Source organism: Engraulis encrasicolus, chromosome 15, assembly GCF_034702125.1.
Source record: "Engraulis encrasicolus isolate BLACKSEA-1 chromosome 15, IST_EnEncr_1.0, whole genome shotgun sequence".
In the NCBI taxonomy this organism is placed as follows: Eukaryota; Metazoa; Chordata; class Actinopteri; order Clupeiformes; family Engraulidae; genus Engraulis; species Engraulis encrasicolus.
In genome coordinates this window covers 36,019,242-36,034,241 of record NC_085871.1, presented here as the reverse complement: position 1 = coordinate 36,034,241, position 15,000 = coordinate 36,019,242, and the positions used below count along the sequence as shown (strand labels likewise).

The window sequence follows — 15,000 nt, the reverse complement described above, 5'->3', positions numbered from 1 at the left end:
GAGTGTGAGTGTGAGTGTGTGTGTGTGTGTGTGTGTGTGTGTGTGTGTGTGTGTCCACTCAGGCATTCAAATCCTTCCTTCCTTTAACGTGGAAAAGTGAAAAAAAAAACATTGAGGGAGTTGGTGGAAGGAAAAAAAAAATGAAAATAGAAAAGCGAGAGCCGTACAGTACAGTTAGATGCGATCAAGATGATTGCACTGGGAATTGAGCTTTTTATAGAATTCCCCGCCATTCAGCAGCTGTATCTTTATCTTTTATTATTTATTTTTTTACTGCTTTTATAATTGGATTCACTGCTAATTAATCCTAATTATATTTTAATCATCTGCGTGGCAGAGCATTTCATGTTTCAGAGGAGGGATGTGTGTGTTTCAATGTCACCAAACGCAATCATTCATGCCATAGGGTTTTCTTTACAGTAAGTGGCCCAAAGGACATTGCCAATGTAGAGTACAGAACTGTGCACATGCTGTAGATCCCTGTTTCTGAACTTGCACTTCAAAAGAAATATGTGCATCTGAGAATAAATATGTGTGAACACGTATGAACATGTGCACATACGCTGTTGAATGTATGCACAATGTGCATGTAAGTTTGAATGTGCATATAGTATTTAATGTGTACAATGTGTTTAAAAAGGTTGCGTTTTTATGTCGTGATAATATTATGGACGCAAATTGGCTAATGATTGGCTGATCAATTTCCAGAATGTTCTAGAATGAATCCCTTTCCAGTGTGCAACCCAAAGCTCTCCTGGTTCTCCAGGTGCATACATACACAGTATGTGTGTGTGTGTGTGTGTGTGTGTGTGTGTGTGTGTGTGTGTGTGTGTGTGTGTGTGTGTGTGTGTGTGTGTGTGTGTGTGTGTGTGTGTGTGTGTGTGTGCTTGTGTGTGTCTGTGTGTCTGTGTGTCTGTGTGTCTGTGTGTGTGTGTGTGTGTGTGTGTGTGTGTGTGTGTGTGTGTGTGTGTGTGTGTGTGTGTGTGTGTGCTTGTGTGTGTGTGTGTGTGTGTGCGTCAGTGCGTGTGTGGCTTAGGGTGGTTCCCGCTCTCTAGGTACAGTATGCATGCTATTGTGTGTGTGTGTGTGTGCATGTGTATGTTTGTGTGTGCCCGTGTGTATGTGTGTGTGTGTGTGTGTGTGTGTTTGTGTGTGTTTGTGCGTGTGTGTGTGTATCTGTGTGTGTGTGTGTGTGTGTGTTTGTTTGCTTGTGTGTGCATGTTTGTGTGTGTGTGTGTTTTTGCTTGTGTGCGTCTGTGTGTGTGTGTGCGTCAGTGCGTGTGTGGCTTAGGGTGGTTCCCGCTCTCTAGGTACAGTATGCATGCTATTGTGTGTGTGTGTGTGTGCATGTGTATGTTTGTGTGTGCCCGTGTGTGTGTGTGTGTGTGTGTGTGTGTGTGTGTGTGTGTGTGTGTGTGTGTGTGTGTGTGTGTGTGTGTGTGTGTGTGTGTGTGTGTGTGTGCTTGTGTGTGTGTGTGCGTCAGTGCGTGTGTGGCTTAGGGTGGTTCTTGCTCTCTAGGTACAGTATGCATGCTATTGTGTGTGTGTGTGTGTGTGCATGTGTATGTTTGTGTGTGCCCGTGTGTATGTGTGTACCTGCGCAGCAGCAGCTTTGGGTGGTTCTTGCTCTCAAGGTTCTTGTCGATGAGGTCGGAGAGCAGGTGCTTGAGCACGTCGGTGGCGTACTCCAGCTTGCTCTGCAGCACCGTCATGATGAGCGAGGCCACGTTGCCGCGGTCGCGCATGGAGAAGCCGCGCTGCGACTCCAGCGTGCGGATGAAGCTCAGCAGGAAGACCTTGTTGTTGATCAGCAGGCCGAAGCTCTTCAGGCCCGCCTCCACCTTCTCCTGCCGGTAGCCAGGCACCTGCGTGGCGGAAGGAGAGCCAAACGTGCATATGTGTAAGTGTAACGCAAACGCACACACACACAGACACACGCATGCACGTACGCACAGACACAGACACACACACAGCCCAAAGTTCTTCAGGTCCACCTACACAGAGCCAAACATACAGTATATATATGTCAGCATAAAGACACACACAGACGCACGCACACACGCTCGCACACGCACACGCACACGCACACACACACACACACACACGCACACGCACATGCACACGCACACACAGGAAGACGGCAGAAATGCCACATGGCCATCTGTTGTGGTAGAATGTCCCCTTTCCTTTCTTAGCAACTTACTTGGTTGCAACACAATATCCCATCGGAAACCTAATAAGTTGCTAACTGGTTAGCAACGACGCTTTCAAGAAACGGGGGTCCAGGTTCTTTTGGATCATGTGGCACTGGTTTGAAGATTCTAAATCCAGGGTCCCCATTACTGCATAAAAGTGAGTGAGTGCTGCTTTTCTCATGGCCCTCCCATTTCATTAGCGCTACATCTATCAATCACAGGTCCAAGATGGCCGTGCTGAGCAGCAACTGGTTTCACAGATGCACAAAATATAACGGTCTTTTAAAGCCACCGAGCAGTCACGTCGTCGACACCCATCACACTGCACCGCACCCCAGTAATTTGCCACATCAATTACCATTAGGGCAAAGCAGTCAGCGACCTGCATGGCCTAAAGCGCTGAGCTGCTGTGTGCTGTGTTGTACTGTTAAGCGGCGTACACACACAAAGCTAACTTTTCGCTTGCTCGCCTACTCGCCACTCTTTCATGGAACGTTCGCTGAAAGCCGAACTCTGCATTCCAATTGGTTACTCGCTTACTCGCCTCGCTCGAACATAAAATATTTTAAACTCGGGATCCACCCACATCGTATCGCTTGTACGGTACTCACCTACTCGCCTGCGAGTCTCGCTGGAACACATCGACATTCTATTGACTTCATTCGCTGAGCGAGTAACTAGTAGCGACTTGTGTTGTACTGTTACTGTGCTGAGCTGCCGCCGCTGCTGCTGCCTTCATTAGATCAGATTGCAGCCTTAAAGTTTCCAGAGAGAGGGGATGTTTGTGCCAATTAACGCCGTAATTAATGTGAGCTTATTATGGCCACTGTCTCTCATCATCAGGCTCTGGGGAAAGACGGCGGTGAGGTATCTCGCGGCTCTGTGGCAGCAGCATTGGTCGTAAGAGAGCGAGGGAGTGGTGGACGGACGAAGGGATGGAGCGAAGGGAGTGGTGTGCTGAAAAATGAGGGAAGGAGGGAACGGAGGGGAAGGAGGGAACGGAGTGGGGATATTCAATTAGAACTGTCCATCAGCGCCATTAGCTAGGATAAATAACTCCTGCTTTCACACGTTGCCTGTGTCTGCTTTCTCTCTCTCTCTCTCTCTCTCTCTCTCTCTCTCTCTCTCTCTCTCTCTCTCTCTCTTCTCTAGCTTTCTCTCTCTCTCTCTCTCTCTCTCTCTCTCTCTCTCTCTCTCTCTCTCTCTCTTCTCTAGCTCTCTCTCTCTCTCTCTCTCTCTTTCTCTCCCTCTCTCTCTAGCTCTCTCCCCCTCTCTCCTCTTTCTCTCTCTCTCTCTCTCTCTCTGCTCTTTCTTGCTCTCCTACTCACACTGTTGTGTCACATGTCATTACTTATATTAATGAGAGAACTGAAAGTGAGTTTGGAGAGTAGCTCATTATGTGTAAAGACAGAAAACACAGGGGGAGAGGAGCAGAAAAAAGAGAAGACAGGCAGTGAAGGAGGGGGTGCGAGAGTGAAAGAGAGGGAGAGGGGAGGGAGACGGAGAGAGAGAGAGAGACGGAGGGGGAGAGAGAGAGAGGTGAGAGGTGAGAGGTGAGAGGGAGATGGGGAGAGAGGTAAAAGTGAGAGAGATGATAAGGAGAGGTGAGAGAGATTGACAGGCTATGAGAGAGAGAGAGAGAGAGAGAGAGAGAGAGAGAGAGAGAGAGAGAGAGAGAGAGAGAGAGAGACAGAGGGGAGTGTGTGTGTTGGAGACGAAGCGGAAATCTAATGAGAATCGCTGCCTTTTGTTTACCGAGCACGAATGCAAACAGCGCCGCTGACAGCTTTCATTTCAATCCCTGCCCGCTGTGCGCGAGTATTTATAATACGCATCTTTGATAAAGACTAGCGCTCGTTGACTAATGCGGCACTTGCTCTCAAAGTTCTCCTCTGTGTATACCACCCTAATGGATGTTTCCCTTTCTTCTAATGTCTGCCGTTTTTCTTCCGAGGTCCTTTCAAGGTTGAGGTTAAATGGATGTGCATGTGGGACTTTTTCCCTTCCCTTGCTTGGTTCTGTATATGTATTTATCCACCAAAGAGAAGATGAATGATAATAAAATGAGGCATCCATGTTTGATTGTTAGTCGTGTCAAATCTTACCTTTCAATTCCTTCAGGATCAATTAAGTATCTCCACAATACTTTCCTACTCTACTAATCTTGTGGTCTCCTAAGGCTAGGTATTGCTTGATGCATGCAAAGAAGAACCCTAATAGTGTACATCTTGCAGTCCAGAGAGAGGAGCAACAAAGTATCGCTATTTTACTATCCACCACCACTATCAACACTATCAACAAGGGTGGCGCCGTTACTACGTACTTTGCTGACGGTTGCTAGGTTGCTAAATCTTTGAAAAGTACTATGGTCTGCCTAACCAGAGCTAGCGAGCAGACCAGAAATTCTGTGAGAGGACGGAAAAAACGTTGGAATGTGCTGGGTTAATGGTGGGGTTGCAGGTTAACCATTTTAAGAATATGTACTATTATGACATCACGTTGGTGGTTCCGCAGGCTCATAGGAGTCTATGTAGAACCTTAGAATCCTGGGGGAGTTCCCCCAACGTGATGTCATACCTGCAACCCCACCTTTAATGGGCGGGCTATTAACCCTTAAACACAGAGCCTCTTTTATAACCTCATTGTCACCAAATTGCTTTTTTTCCCCGGTGTTTTTCGACTTTATTTGATAGGACAGTGTGAGAGGTGGACAGGAAGCGAATTAGGAGAGAGAGGGGGAGGGGTCGCCAAAGAACCCAGGCCGGGAATCGAACCTAGGTCAGCCGCATGGCAGGCGAACGCCCCTCCGGTTGGCCATGGCAGGGCCTCTAATGACCAAGTCTTAATCAGTTACCCAAGACTCCTTGAATTGTCATAGCAATGTGTTGATATAAGGTTGTTGATTGTTTTCAGCAAAGAGTAAATAGGCCCGGCGATGGGCCCATCTGTAGTAAGAAGCTACAGTGGATACTAGATAGATAGATAGATAGATAGATAGATAGATAGATAGATAGATAGATAGATAGATAGATCTGTGCCATTTTCAGTGCAATACAATAAACAAGAACACAATAGACAAACACAACCACCACCCCCCCCCTCCCCTCACCCTATAGGACAAGAAGACAGGTTGACAAAAAAGCCAACTTAAACACAGTAAAGTGCAGCATTCAGTACCAAAGTGCAATGTGCTATTCAGTCTAAGTTACAGCTGTCTTATTTAACATGGATATACTAGTAGGTATAAATGATTGATTACTAACCTCGAGGTCTCGTAGGACTGGGTGTTCCTCGATGCCGGGGAAGAGCACCCTCATGGTGTAGGTCCTGTAGTCTAGGAAGGGGATGCCCACGCCGTCAAGGTCACTGGTCAGCTCGTGGATGTCAGTCTGCAGCTCGGCAAAGGCTGGTGGGGGGAGGGGAGGGGGGAGGGAGGAAGAGCACTCCTCAAAATATGCAACACAATAGAGCTCGAAAGTGACGTCACTTCCCCCGATTTCATGGGACCTCAACGGCGTTTTTAGCCGAAAATCGTAGCATGTAATCTAATGGCGGTATTAAAATGATATTTCGATCCCCTTCGAGTTGTGCCACGAGCTCCATATATGTTGTTTCTGATATTTTTGCTTAATTTTTCGTACGAACCCCCAAACTTTTTAGAAAGCTGTGTTTCTTCACATTTTTCATGCTGACGGCCTCGGAACAAAACATTGGTACTTCTGCATGAATAATCTTTATCTAGCCTCTTAAACAGCAGATTTGTAGCCCAGAGCATATCATGACTGAGATCAGAAGATATTTACTCTCTACCATGTTGTTAGATGGTCAGCTTAGGTCCCGTGAAACGCGGAACTAAGGGGCGGGACTTTCGAGCTCTATCAGGCATGACAAGCTGGAGCATAATATGGAGGAATAGCTGTCACGTGAGTCACGCATGAATATCCCCGCAGGTTATCCAAACAACACAACAACTACCACAACTACGACTACTACCCCCACTACCAACACCACCAGTACTACTCTCACCATTGCTCAAAAAGTATAATATCATACAAAGTACCCCACCGCTCACCTCCTTTGAACTCCAGGGCCACACGTAAACACAGGTTGTCCAAATGCTCTCACTAATATTACTACAATACAACTATTACTACTCCCACCATCACTCCTTACTACTATTACTACAATACAACTAATACTACTCCCACTATCACTATCACTACTACTACTACTACTACTACTACTACTACTACTACCACCACTACTACTTCCACCATCACTCCTTCTACAACTACCTATAATGCACAACTAGTATACTTAGTACACCCCGCTCACTCACCTTCTTTGCACTCTAGTGCCACGCGGGACTCCAGGTTGTCCATCTGCATCTGCAGGCGCTTGAGGGTGAGGTCGCTCTCGCGGGACTTGCGCTTGTAGGCGATGAGGACCACCACGATGATGAGGATGAGGAGGCCCCCGGCGCCCGCGATGCTGATGATGGCTGTGCTGCTCAGGGGGCTGTCCGAGGTGATGTGCACCACGCCCGGGGAGAACTCGATGCCACCCACCCGGGCCTGTGGAGAGGAGGAGGGAGGGATGGAGGGAGGGAGGGAGAGGGAGAGAGAGAGAGAGAGAGAGAGAGAGAGAGAGGGAGGGAGAGAGAGAGAGAGAGAGAGAGAGAGGGAGGGAGAGAGGGAGAGAGAGAGAGAGAGAGAGAGAGAGAGAGAGAGAGAGAGAGATATTATAACAATAATAATACATCTGTTTTACATAGCGCATTCTATGATACTCAAAGACACTGACAGAGAGAGAAAGAGAGAGAGAGAGAGAGACGTATGTATGTACCGTATGTAAGACGACGGTATGATGCCATATACTGTACGTTGGCCTTTGTTTCCCTTTCCGCAGTTGGGGAATTCAAATTGCAGTTGAGGAATTCGAATTGCATGATGACAAGAAATATGATGAATATGCCTGTTTGATCCGGTGTAATGATGGAGGCCTTTGTCCTCGTTTGATAGAAGCAAAAGTTCAGCACGCATGGCTGTTCCAGATACAGTGATTCACTGAACTAGTTAGCACAATTCTTACTCAGTCTGTTAGAGCAGTGTTTCTCAACAGGGGTGCCGGGGCACCCTGGGATGCCGCAGGCCCCCCTCAGGGGTGCCGCAGAAGTGTGGCTGATAAAATAAATGATGTAATATGACACATATTTGTCTAAATGTATAAGTTAATGCTAGTCAGTGGAATCTTTCATCTGCCATTTAAGCACAATAAAGTAAATATAGGTCGCCCCAGTCAGCTGCAACTTTGAACGTAGGTCGTGTGACGTCTCCAAATGTGTTACTTTTCTAAGCTTTTGTGGTGTCGGATGCGATGCCATGTTACGGCTTGTTGGTTTGGGGTGCCTTGAACATTTTCATGAATTGAAAGGTTGCCTCTTCTAAAAAAAGACTGAGAAACACTGGTGTTAAATGACCAAGCTCTTAAAACCGCCACCTGTGTTAAGAGTGAACAGATGGTCGGACTTTGGCTCCTAAATTTAAGAACTTAACGTCACTTTCTATTTTTTTGTACGCTGATTTATTGGGCCATGTCTGCGAATAAAATGTTGCACTGTTAAAAGAATAGGGCCAACACTGTGTACAGGGCTCTAAACTAACACTAGCCAACTGGCCAAATGCTGGTGAAATTTCAGTTTGGTTGGTAGAAAAGACCAACTTACAAGCCACTTTGACCCATTAGTGAGTGTGTGTTTGGCTGATAAGATCAGCATCTATCTACCAATCATTTTGACTGGTGATGAAAAACGTTAATTCAGAGTCCAACACTGTGTGTTACATTAGACTCTCTAAGTGTTGAATTATCACTGCGAAGTGTAATCTGTACACCAGTGTAGGAGGGGTAGGAGCGAGGTGCTGCTGAGTAGATGGAGTGGAAAAGAAATGTAATAATCTGTCTGTGCGGTCTATGGAGTCAAATTAAAGTGCTCAAGACAAACATAATCAAAGTTGCATGGACTTATTTGATGTGATCCATATGTGTGAGTGTGTGTGTAGTGTATCGTCCAATATTGACGTCTGTTTCCCGAGCAGACGATGCAGAGACATAGGAGGAACTCGATTAAACTTTAATAAATGTTTCCGAGAACACGTGAGCTGTGAGCCAATTTATGGCATGCAGCGGGGAAAGGGAACATGTGATAAAAGAAAATCAGTAAATTGAGGGAAGAGAATGAAAGCTGAGGAGAGGAGAGGAGAGGAAAGGAGAGGAGAAGAGAGGAGAAGTGAGGTGATGAGAGGAGAGGCGAGGGGAGGAGAGAGATGGCAGAGAGGAGAGCAGAGGAGAGGAGAGAGGACAGGAGAGGAGAGAGATGGCAGAGAGGAGAGGAGAGGAGAGGAGAGGAGAGGAAAGGAGAGGAGAGGAGAGGAGAGGAGAGGAGAGGAGAAGTGAGGTGATGAGAGGAAAGAGGAGAGGAGAGGAGAGATATGGCAAGGGAAGAAAGGGACAAGGGAAGAAAGAAGAAGAAAGGAGAGCCAGACGTGAAAGGAAAAATACACAACGGATGTGCAAGAGACCACATGAACACATGGACACAGCGCTCTGCTCTGCTCCACTCTGCTCCAAGGGGAGGGAAGTTGATTAAATCAAACACCAATGACGCAGACAGTCAGACGGACGGACATCATATTCTCCCCTCTGTTTGCTGGATCTATTTGACCATGAAGCATCTGGGGATTCTCAGCCACCACGTGCCCACAAGACAAAGCAGGTGGCTGCGGCAGGAAGCAATGCCGTCTGCCCAGTGTGCTCGTGGCACATGCTGCTCCACAAATACAACCCTTATTGGGTTTGATTTGACGCTAATACGCTCCGTCTGAAGACGTATTTGTTGTCGCTCCGACTGCTGTTAAGGGAAGACAATAACCACAAAGGCTTTCTTTCATTTTTGTTGTCCTTTCTTTTCTAGATGGGTGGAGTTAGTCTAGAGAGGAGAGGAGGACACAGGATACTGATCGCTTGGTTGAACTTGGTGGGTGGATGGTGGATTATTATTTCTTTTCTAGATGGGTGGAGTTAGTCTAGAGAGGAGAGGAGGACACAGGATACTGATCGCTTGGTTGGACTTGGTGGGTGGATGGTGGATTATTCTTTCTTTTCTAGATGGGTGGAGTTAGTCTAGAGAGGAGAGGAGGACACAGGATACTGATCGCTTGGTTGGACTTGGTGGGTGGATGGTGGATTATTCTTTCTTTTCTAGATGGGTCCCTATAAGGGAGGGGACATAGGATACTAGTCGCTTGGGTGGACTTGGTGGATGGATGAAGTGGCATGCTTATGTCACAATGACTCCTTGTTTTCCATTGTAAAACACACATGTGAATAGACATGCACACACATGCAGTAGGATTTAGTGACATTGTAACTCACCCATGCACGCACACACACACACACACATGCATACACGCACAAACGCGCATGCATGCATGTGCGCACGCGCACACACACACGCACGCATGCATGCATACAAACACACACACACACGCTCACCAGAACTTTGTGTCGGCCCGTCAGGTTGGGTGACTCGCAGAGCAGCTGGGTGTCCGACACAGTAAGTGTGCATGGCGTCTCCCCGATCATCACAGTGTAGTTCAACTTCCCGTTGCCAGGGGTGGGAGGCAGGAAGTTCCTTCCCTAAAGAAGAAATGAACACAATACAGCATGAGGCATGAGAACGCTGAACAACCTCATGACAATAATGCTACCGTATGACATTACTATGTCATAAAATATTGGGGATGATGGATGGGAGTTCCACCAGTGGAATGCTGTCATAGTCATTGAAAAGGGAACTAAAGTATTACACTACTATGACAACACAGGGCCTTTAGTAAACTACTACGACTTTTCCTGAAAAAGCTGAACAACATCATAACAACTTTGCAAGTATGGAATAGCAGCCGACGAGGTGTCCCGATATCAAGGGAAATAATGGACGAGGCGGAGCGTTCTAACAGCCCGATGTCGCAGCCGAAGGGCTGTTCGCTTCGCCAAGTCCATTTTCCCTTGATATCGGGATACCTCGAAGACCGCTATTCCGCTTATCATCCGGCTACGAGCATTTAAGTATCAATTTATGAATATGTTGATCTAAGGCTTCGTGAGAAAGTAGATTAGCCACTGCGCTTGGTACGTTGCTATGGGCACCACTTCCTAATCTAGGGAGACGCGCCTCTATCGGAGGCATGTAAGAACGCGCACAGAATGTTGGGGTGACTTGACAACCAAATGCGATAGAATTGACGACTGGGTTTTTGACTTGACAACCAGATGCGATAGAATTAGTAACGGGGTCTTGACTAGACAACCAGATGCGATAGAACTAACGACGCAGTCTTGACTAGACAACCAGATGTGATAGAATTAGTATCGGCACTTCGCCAGTAAGTTAGAAAAGAAGCAACTAGGAAGCCTGCACGCCCGCATGACATCATAGGTGTCCTGCTATCGGGGAATAAAGGACACCTGCTCAGCCAATCAGAAGACGTTCCGTCTGCTCACTGGGTGATAAGACTTTGTGGATGATGATGGGTGGGGTACCCTCATAATGCACAGCGTTCCACCAGTGGTAAAAAAGTAACCTCCTACACTACAATGACAACACGGTGCCTTTAGTAAGGTACTACGACTTGGTCATTGCCATTCTGGTGACAACAAATGTGTAACTCTGTAAATAAGCTACTTGGTGTTTCGTGGTTGCTTGGGGCTATTCTCCATTTGTTCAGCAACATTAGTGGTGTTTGTTGGTTGCCGGTCCATCAACACCTCTGTTTGTCCCCGGTTGGCATTTGTTGGCTGTGGGGGGAATTTTTCCTTGCTCTCTCAGTAACATTAGAGTTTCTTGGTCACTGGGGAAGCAACGGGTGGTGTGCAGGAGGAAAAAAAACCCAAAAGTTGGGACAGCGGCCATCAGTCCTGGTTTGCGATAACTGTAAACACTGTTTATCACCAAAACACAAAGCGCACCTGCAGAGAGGCAGGGGGGACAGAATATTTGGGCTCGGAGTTGAAACAAGAAAAAATATGGCTCCCCCGTGGTGGGGTCTGGTGGAAAACAGTGGTGTGCTGCTGCAACAGAAAAATACACACTTTCTCTCAGCACTGGGGAAAAGACAAATGTTTTCCCCTGTATATTTATTTCAAGTGTCTACACTTGAATGTATTTAACTAATTTTGGAAAAGACTGCCTCGTTTGTAAAGGTGATAACGCATACTGTACACAGTCTTGGGGGGGATACACGCACGCACACACGAACGAATGAGGGCACGCACACTGTCACGCATACACACATATACTACTGCACCACTACTGTTGCTGTTTGAATACTTAGTCACCTTCATCATTTCACACACCCACCATTCCCCACTATTACACACAGATAACCCCCCCACACAAACACACACCCTCACCCTCACACACACATACAACCCCTTCACCATACATACACACACACAAACTCTCTCTCTCTCTCTCTCTCTCTCTCTCTCTCTCTCCCTCTCTCTCTCTCTCTCTCTCTCTCTCTCCCTCTCGCTACCTTGAGTATGATGGGCGAGCCGGGCTTGAGCTCCTGCACGCCGGAGGGGCTGAGCTGCTCGAAGACGGGGTTGGGGTAGTAGAGGAAGTTGGTGTTGTTGAGGGCGCGCACCGTGGGCACGTCGTCCAGGATGAAGCCGAACTCGTCGGGCCGCTCCACCACCTCCTGCTGGCGGCTCAGGGAGACGGGCAGCTCGGGCGCCTGGCACAGCATGGTGGTGGGGTTCAGCACCTGGCACGTCTGCGGACGGAGGAGAGGCGGAGTACTGTTATTATACTGTTACTTTCACTGTTATTATTTCTTTATTGTAGTGTCTACATTCTTTATTTACCTTATCTGTTACATGTTGAATGTTAAATGTTGAATGTTAAATGTTCATTTGTACTGTATTTATTATTTATTATTGTCCATTGTTACCAGTCCATCACTGTACCTGTCCTGTCTGCACTTTATCTCAGTCTGAAAATGTCAGTTTTGTATATGTCTTGTCCTGGCATGGTGTAGAGAGAAAACGTAATTTAATTTTTCCTTGTATGTCTTGTGCATATGATGAAAGTGACAATAAAAGCTGACTTGACTTGACTTCACTTGACTGGAGGGAGAGACAGAAGACATGGGTCAAAGACTGTTTCTGGGACGTCAAGGTTGCACAATGGCACAATTGGTGGTTGATATGCAGCAATGAATATGCTTCTTAGATAGTCCAATAAAAAAAAACATCTGTTCAATACTGGCACTCGCTGGCGTTGCGCCACCCTGTCGTGTGCTACTTTGTAAACATCACTGACCCACATACACTTTCACACAGGCACACACACACACACACACACACACACACACACACACACACACACACACACACACACACACACACACACACACACACACACACACACACATTAACACACACATTAACACACACACACACACACACACACACACACACACACACACACACACACACACACAAACACACACACACAGGTTAAAATATGATTATATCCCCTATTTTTTTACATATTATATTACAGACACCAGCTGCACTGTACAGCATATGAAAATACAATACGCATGAAGCTGTACTACACACCCTTTGTAGTTTGAAACAATGTTGCAACCCCTTTATACAGTATGATATGTCGGGTCACGCAATAAGAATATAAGTTAACTCTGCAGACCAGATGCTGAGAGTATATCATACACAAACAAACACAAGAAGGTCCCATTACAACAAAGGGAATCATGACTTCATAGGTATGAAACCAGATGAGGCCAGTTGAGAACGGTTGGCTTAGGTAAAAAAATAATTAAAAACAAAAAAATCTGAAACGAAAACTGAGCTGCATATTCACAAAGGAGAGGACGGACAAAAAAAAAAAACCTTCCATAATTACACTGAACAAATGAAAATTAAATACCTGCAAAGCTACCGCTGTGAATTACCGTCTCTTTCCTCCGATAGTACAAGAATGCAGTATCTGATTTCTACAGCGTTTGATCAGCGTGCCCATTCATCATGGCTTTGTTGGGACACAGTGTCTCACTGCTGCAGCAAGGTTAAGGTAGCAGGTAGTCCACACGCACACACACACACGCACAGACACAGACACAGACACACACAGACACAAAGACACACACACACGCTCGCACCCACACACACACGCACATGCACACACACAGGCACAGGCACAGGCACACACACATGCACACAAACACACACACATGCACACAAACACACCCACACACGCACACATACATACACGCTAGCACCCACACGCACACGCACACACACTCACATACACCCACACACGCACACATACATACACACACACACAAACGCTGGTGCACACACACACAAACACACCCACACACGCACACATACATACACCCACACACACACACACACACACACACACACACACACACACACACACACACTGACACACAGGCTGGTGCACACACGCACACGCACACGATCGCACACACAACACACACAGACAGACAGACACACACACACACACACGCACACTCTTGATCTGCCGACAACGCACCGCACGGCAGATACAGAAAGCCGCTTGCGAGGCGTGAGGTGGGTTTTACATTTCAATCAGGTTGCCAGATTTAATGTAATCCCACTGAAGCGGCTGATCTCAAAGCCGTCGCTACCACCACTGTTGTCGACGTCTCGGGACTGCAGCTAGTGTGGGACTGTGATACACACTCAGAGGCCGCATAAATCACACACACATACTCAGACACACACACACACACAAATACGGGCACACACGCATGCATGCACACACACCCACACAAATGGGCAGACACACACGTACAGACACACACGTACAGATACACACACACACACAAACACACACACACACACACACATACGGCCAGACACACTCACACACACACACACACACTCACACGCAGACGCACACGCACACGCACACACACACACACACGGAAAAGGCCTCCCTCTGTATAATGGGCCTTTGATCTGCGGCACGATTGCTGTCGTCTCGCAAAAGGCGATGTGTGCGGTGTGCAAAAGGCGATGTGTGCGGTGTGCAGAAGCCGATGTGTGCGGTGTGCGGCTGCTGTGTGCGTGTGATAACTGCCAACCAGTTCACCTTCATTTCCCTCCGAGGAAGAAAAGACTCCATCCTCCTTCTCCATCCCTCTGTCTATCACTTTCCATCTCCACGCTCGTCCCCCATTTCCCTCCCCTCCCCTCTCCTCTACACGCTGTCTTTTCCTCTGCTCATCTCCTCCTCCTCCTCCTCATCTCTACATTCGTTCCCAATTATCTCTCCTCTCCTCTCCTCTCCTCCTTTCTCTCTTCTCATCTCCTCCCAGTCTCTACACTCGTTCCCAATTCCCCCTCCTCTCCTCTCCTCTCCTCTCCTCTCCGCTCTTCTCCTCTCCTAGTACTTTCTCCTTCACTCCTCTCTTCTCCGACTCTCTACACTCATCCCCCTTTTCCTCCTACCCTGTCCTCCTTTTCTTCACTCTTCTCATCCCTCCTCCTTTACTCTCCACTGGCTATGTTACATTACATTGTGGGCCCTGCCTGCTGTGAGAGACAGCCAGTCCATCACCATACCTGCACGACTCGCAGGTACCCCTTTACAACGTCTCTCCTGTCATCATTTGCTGCTTACCTGCGTCAGATCGTACCCTGGGAAACTGGTGTGTGTGTGTGAGAG

General features: G+C 47.3%; 1 protein-coding gene across 1 annotated transcript in view; it reads right to left on the bottom strand.

Annotated features, from left to right (window-relative positions):
- Positions 1 to 15,000, bottom strand: part of plxna4 (plexin A4) — a 512,494-nt gene that overhangs the window by 72,506 nt on the left and 424,988 nt on the right. The window contains exons 18-22 of the mRNA XM_063217729.1: positions 11,792 to 12,031; positions 9,747 to 9,890; positions 6,535 to 6,769; positions 5,459 to 5,601; positions 1,597 to 1,865 (exon numbers count right to left, since the gene is read on the bottom strand). Coding sequence (XP_063073799.1) covers positions 1,597 to 1,865; positions 5,459 to 5,601; positions 6,535 to 6,769; positions 9,747 to 9,890; positions 11,792 to 12,031 — 1,031 coding nt within the window. The remainder of the gene's footprint in view (positions 1 to 1,596; positions 1,866 to 5,458; positions 5,602 to 6,534; positions 6,770 to 9,746; positions 9,891 to 11,791; positions 12,032 to 15,000) is intronic.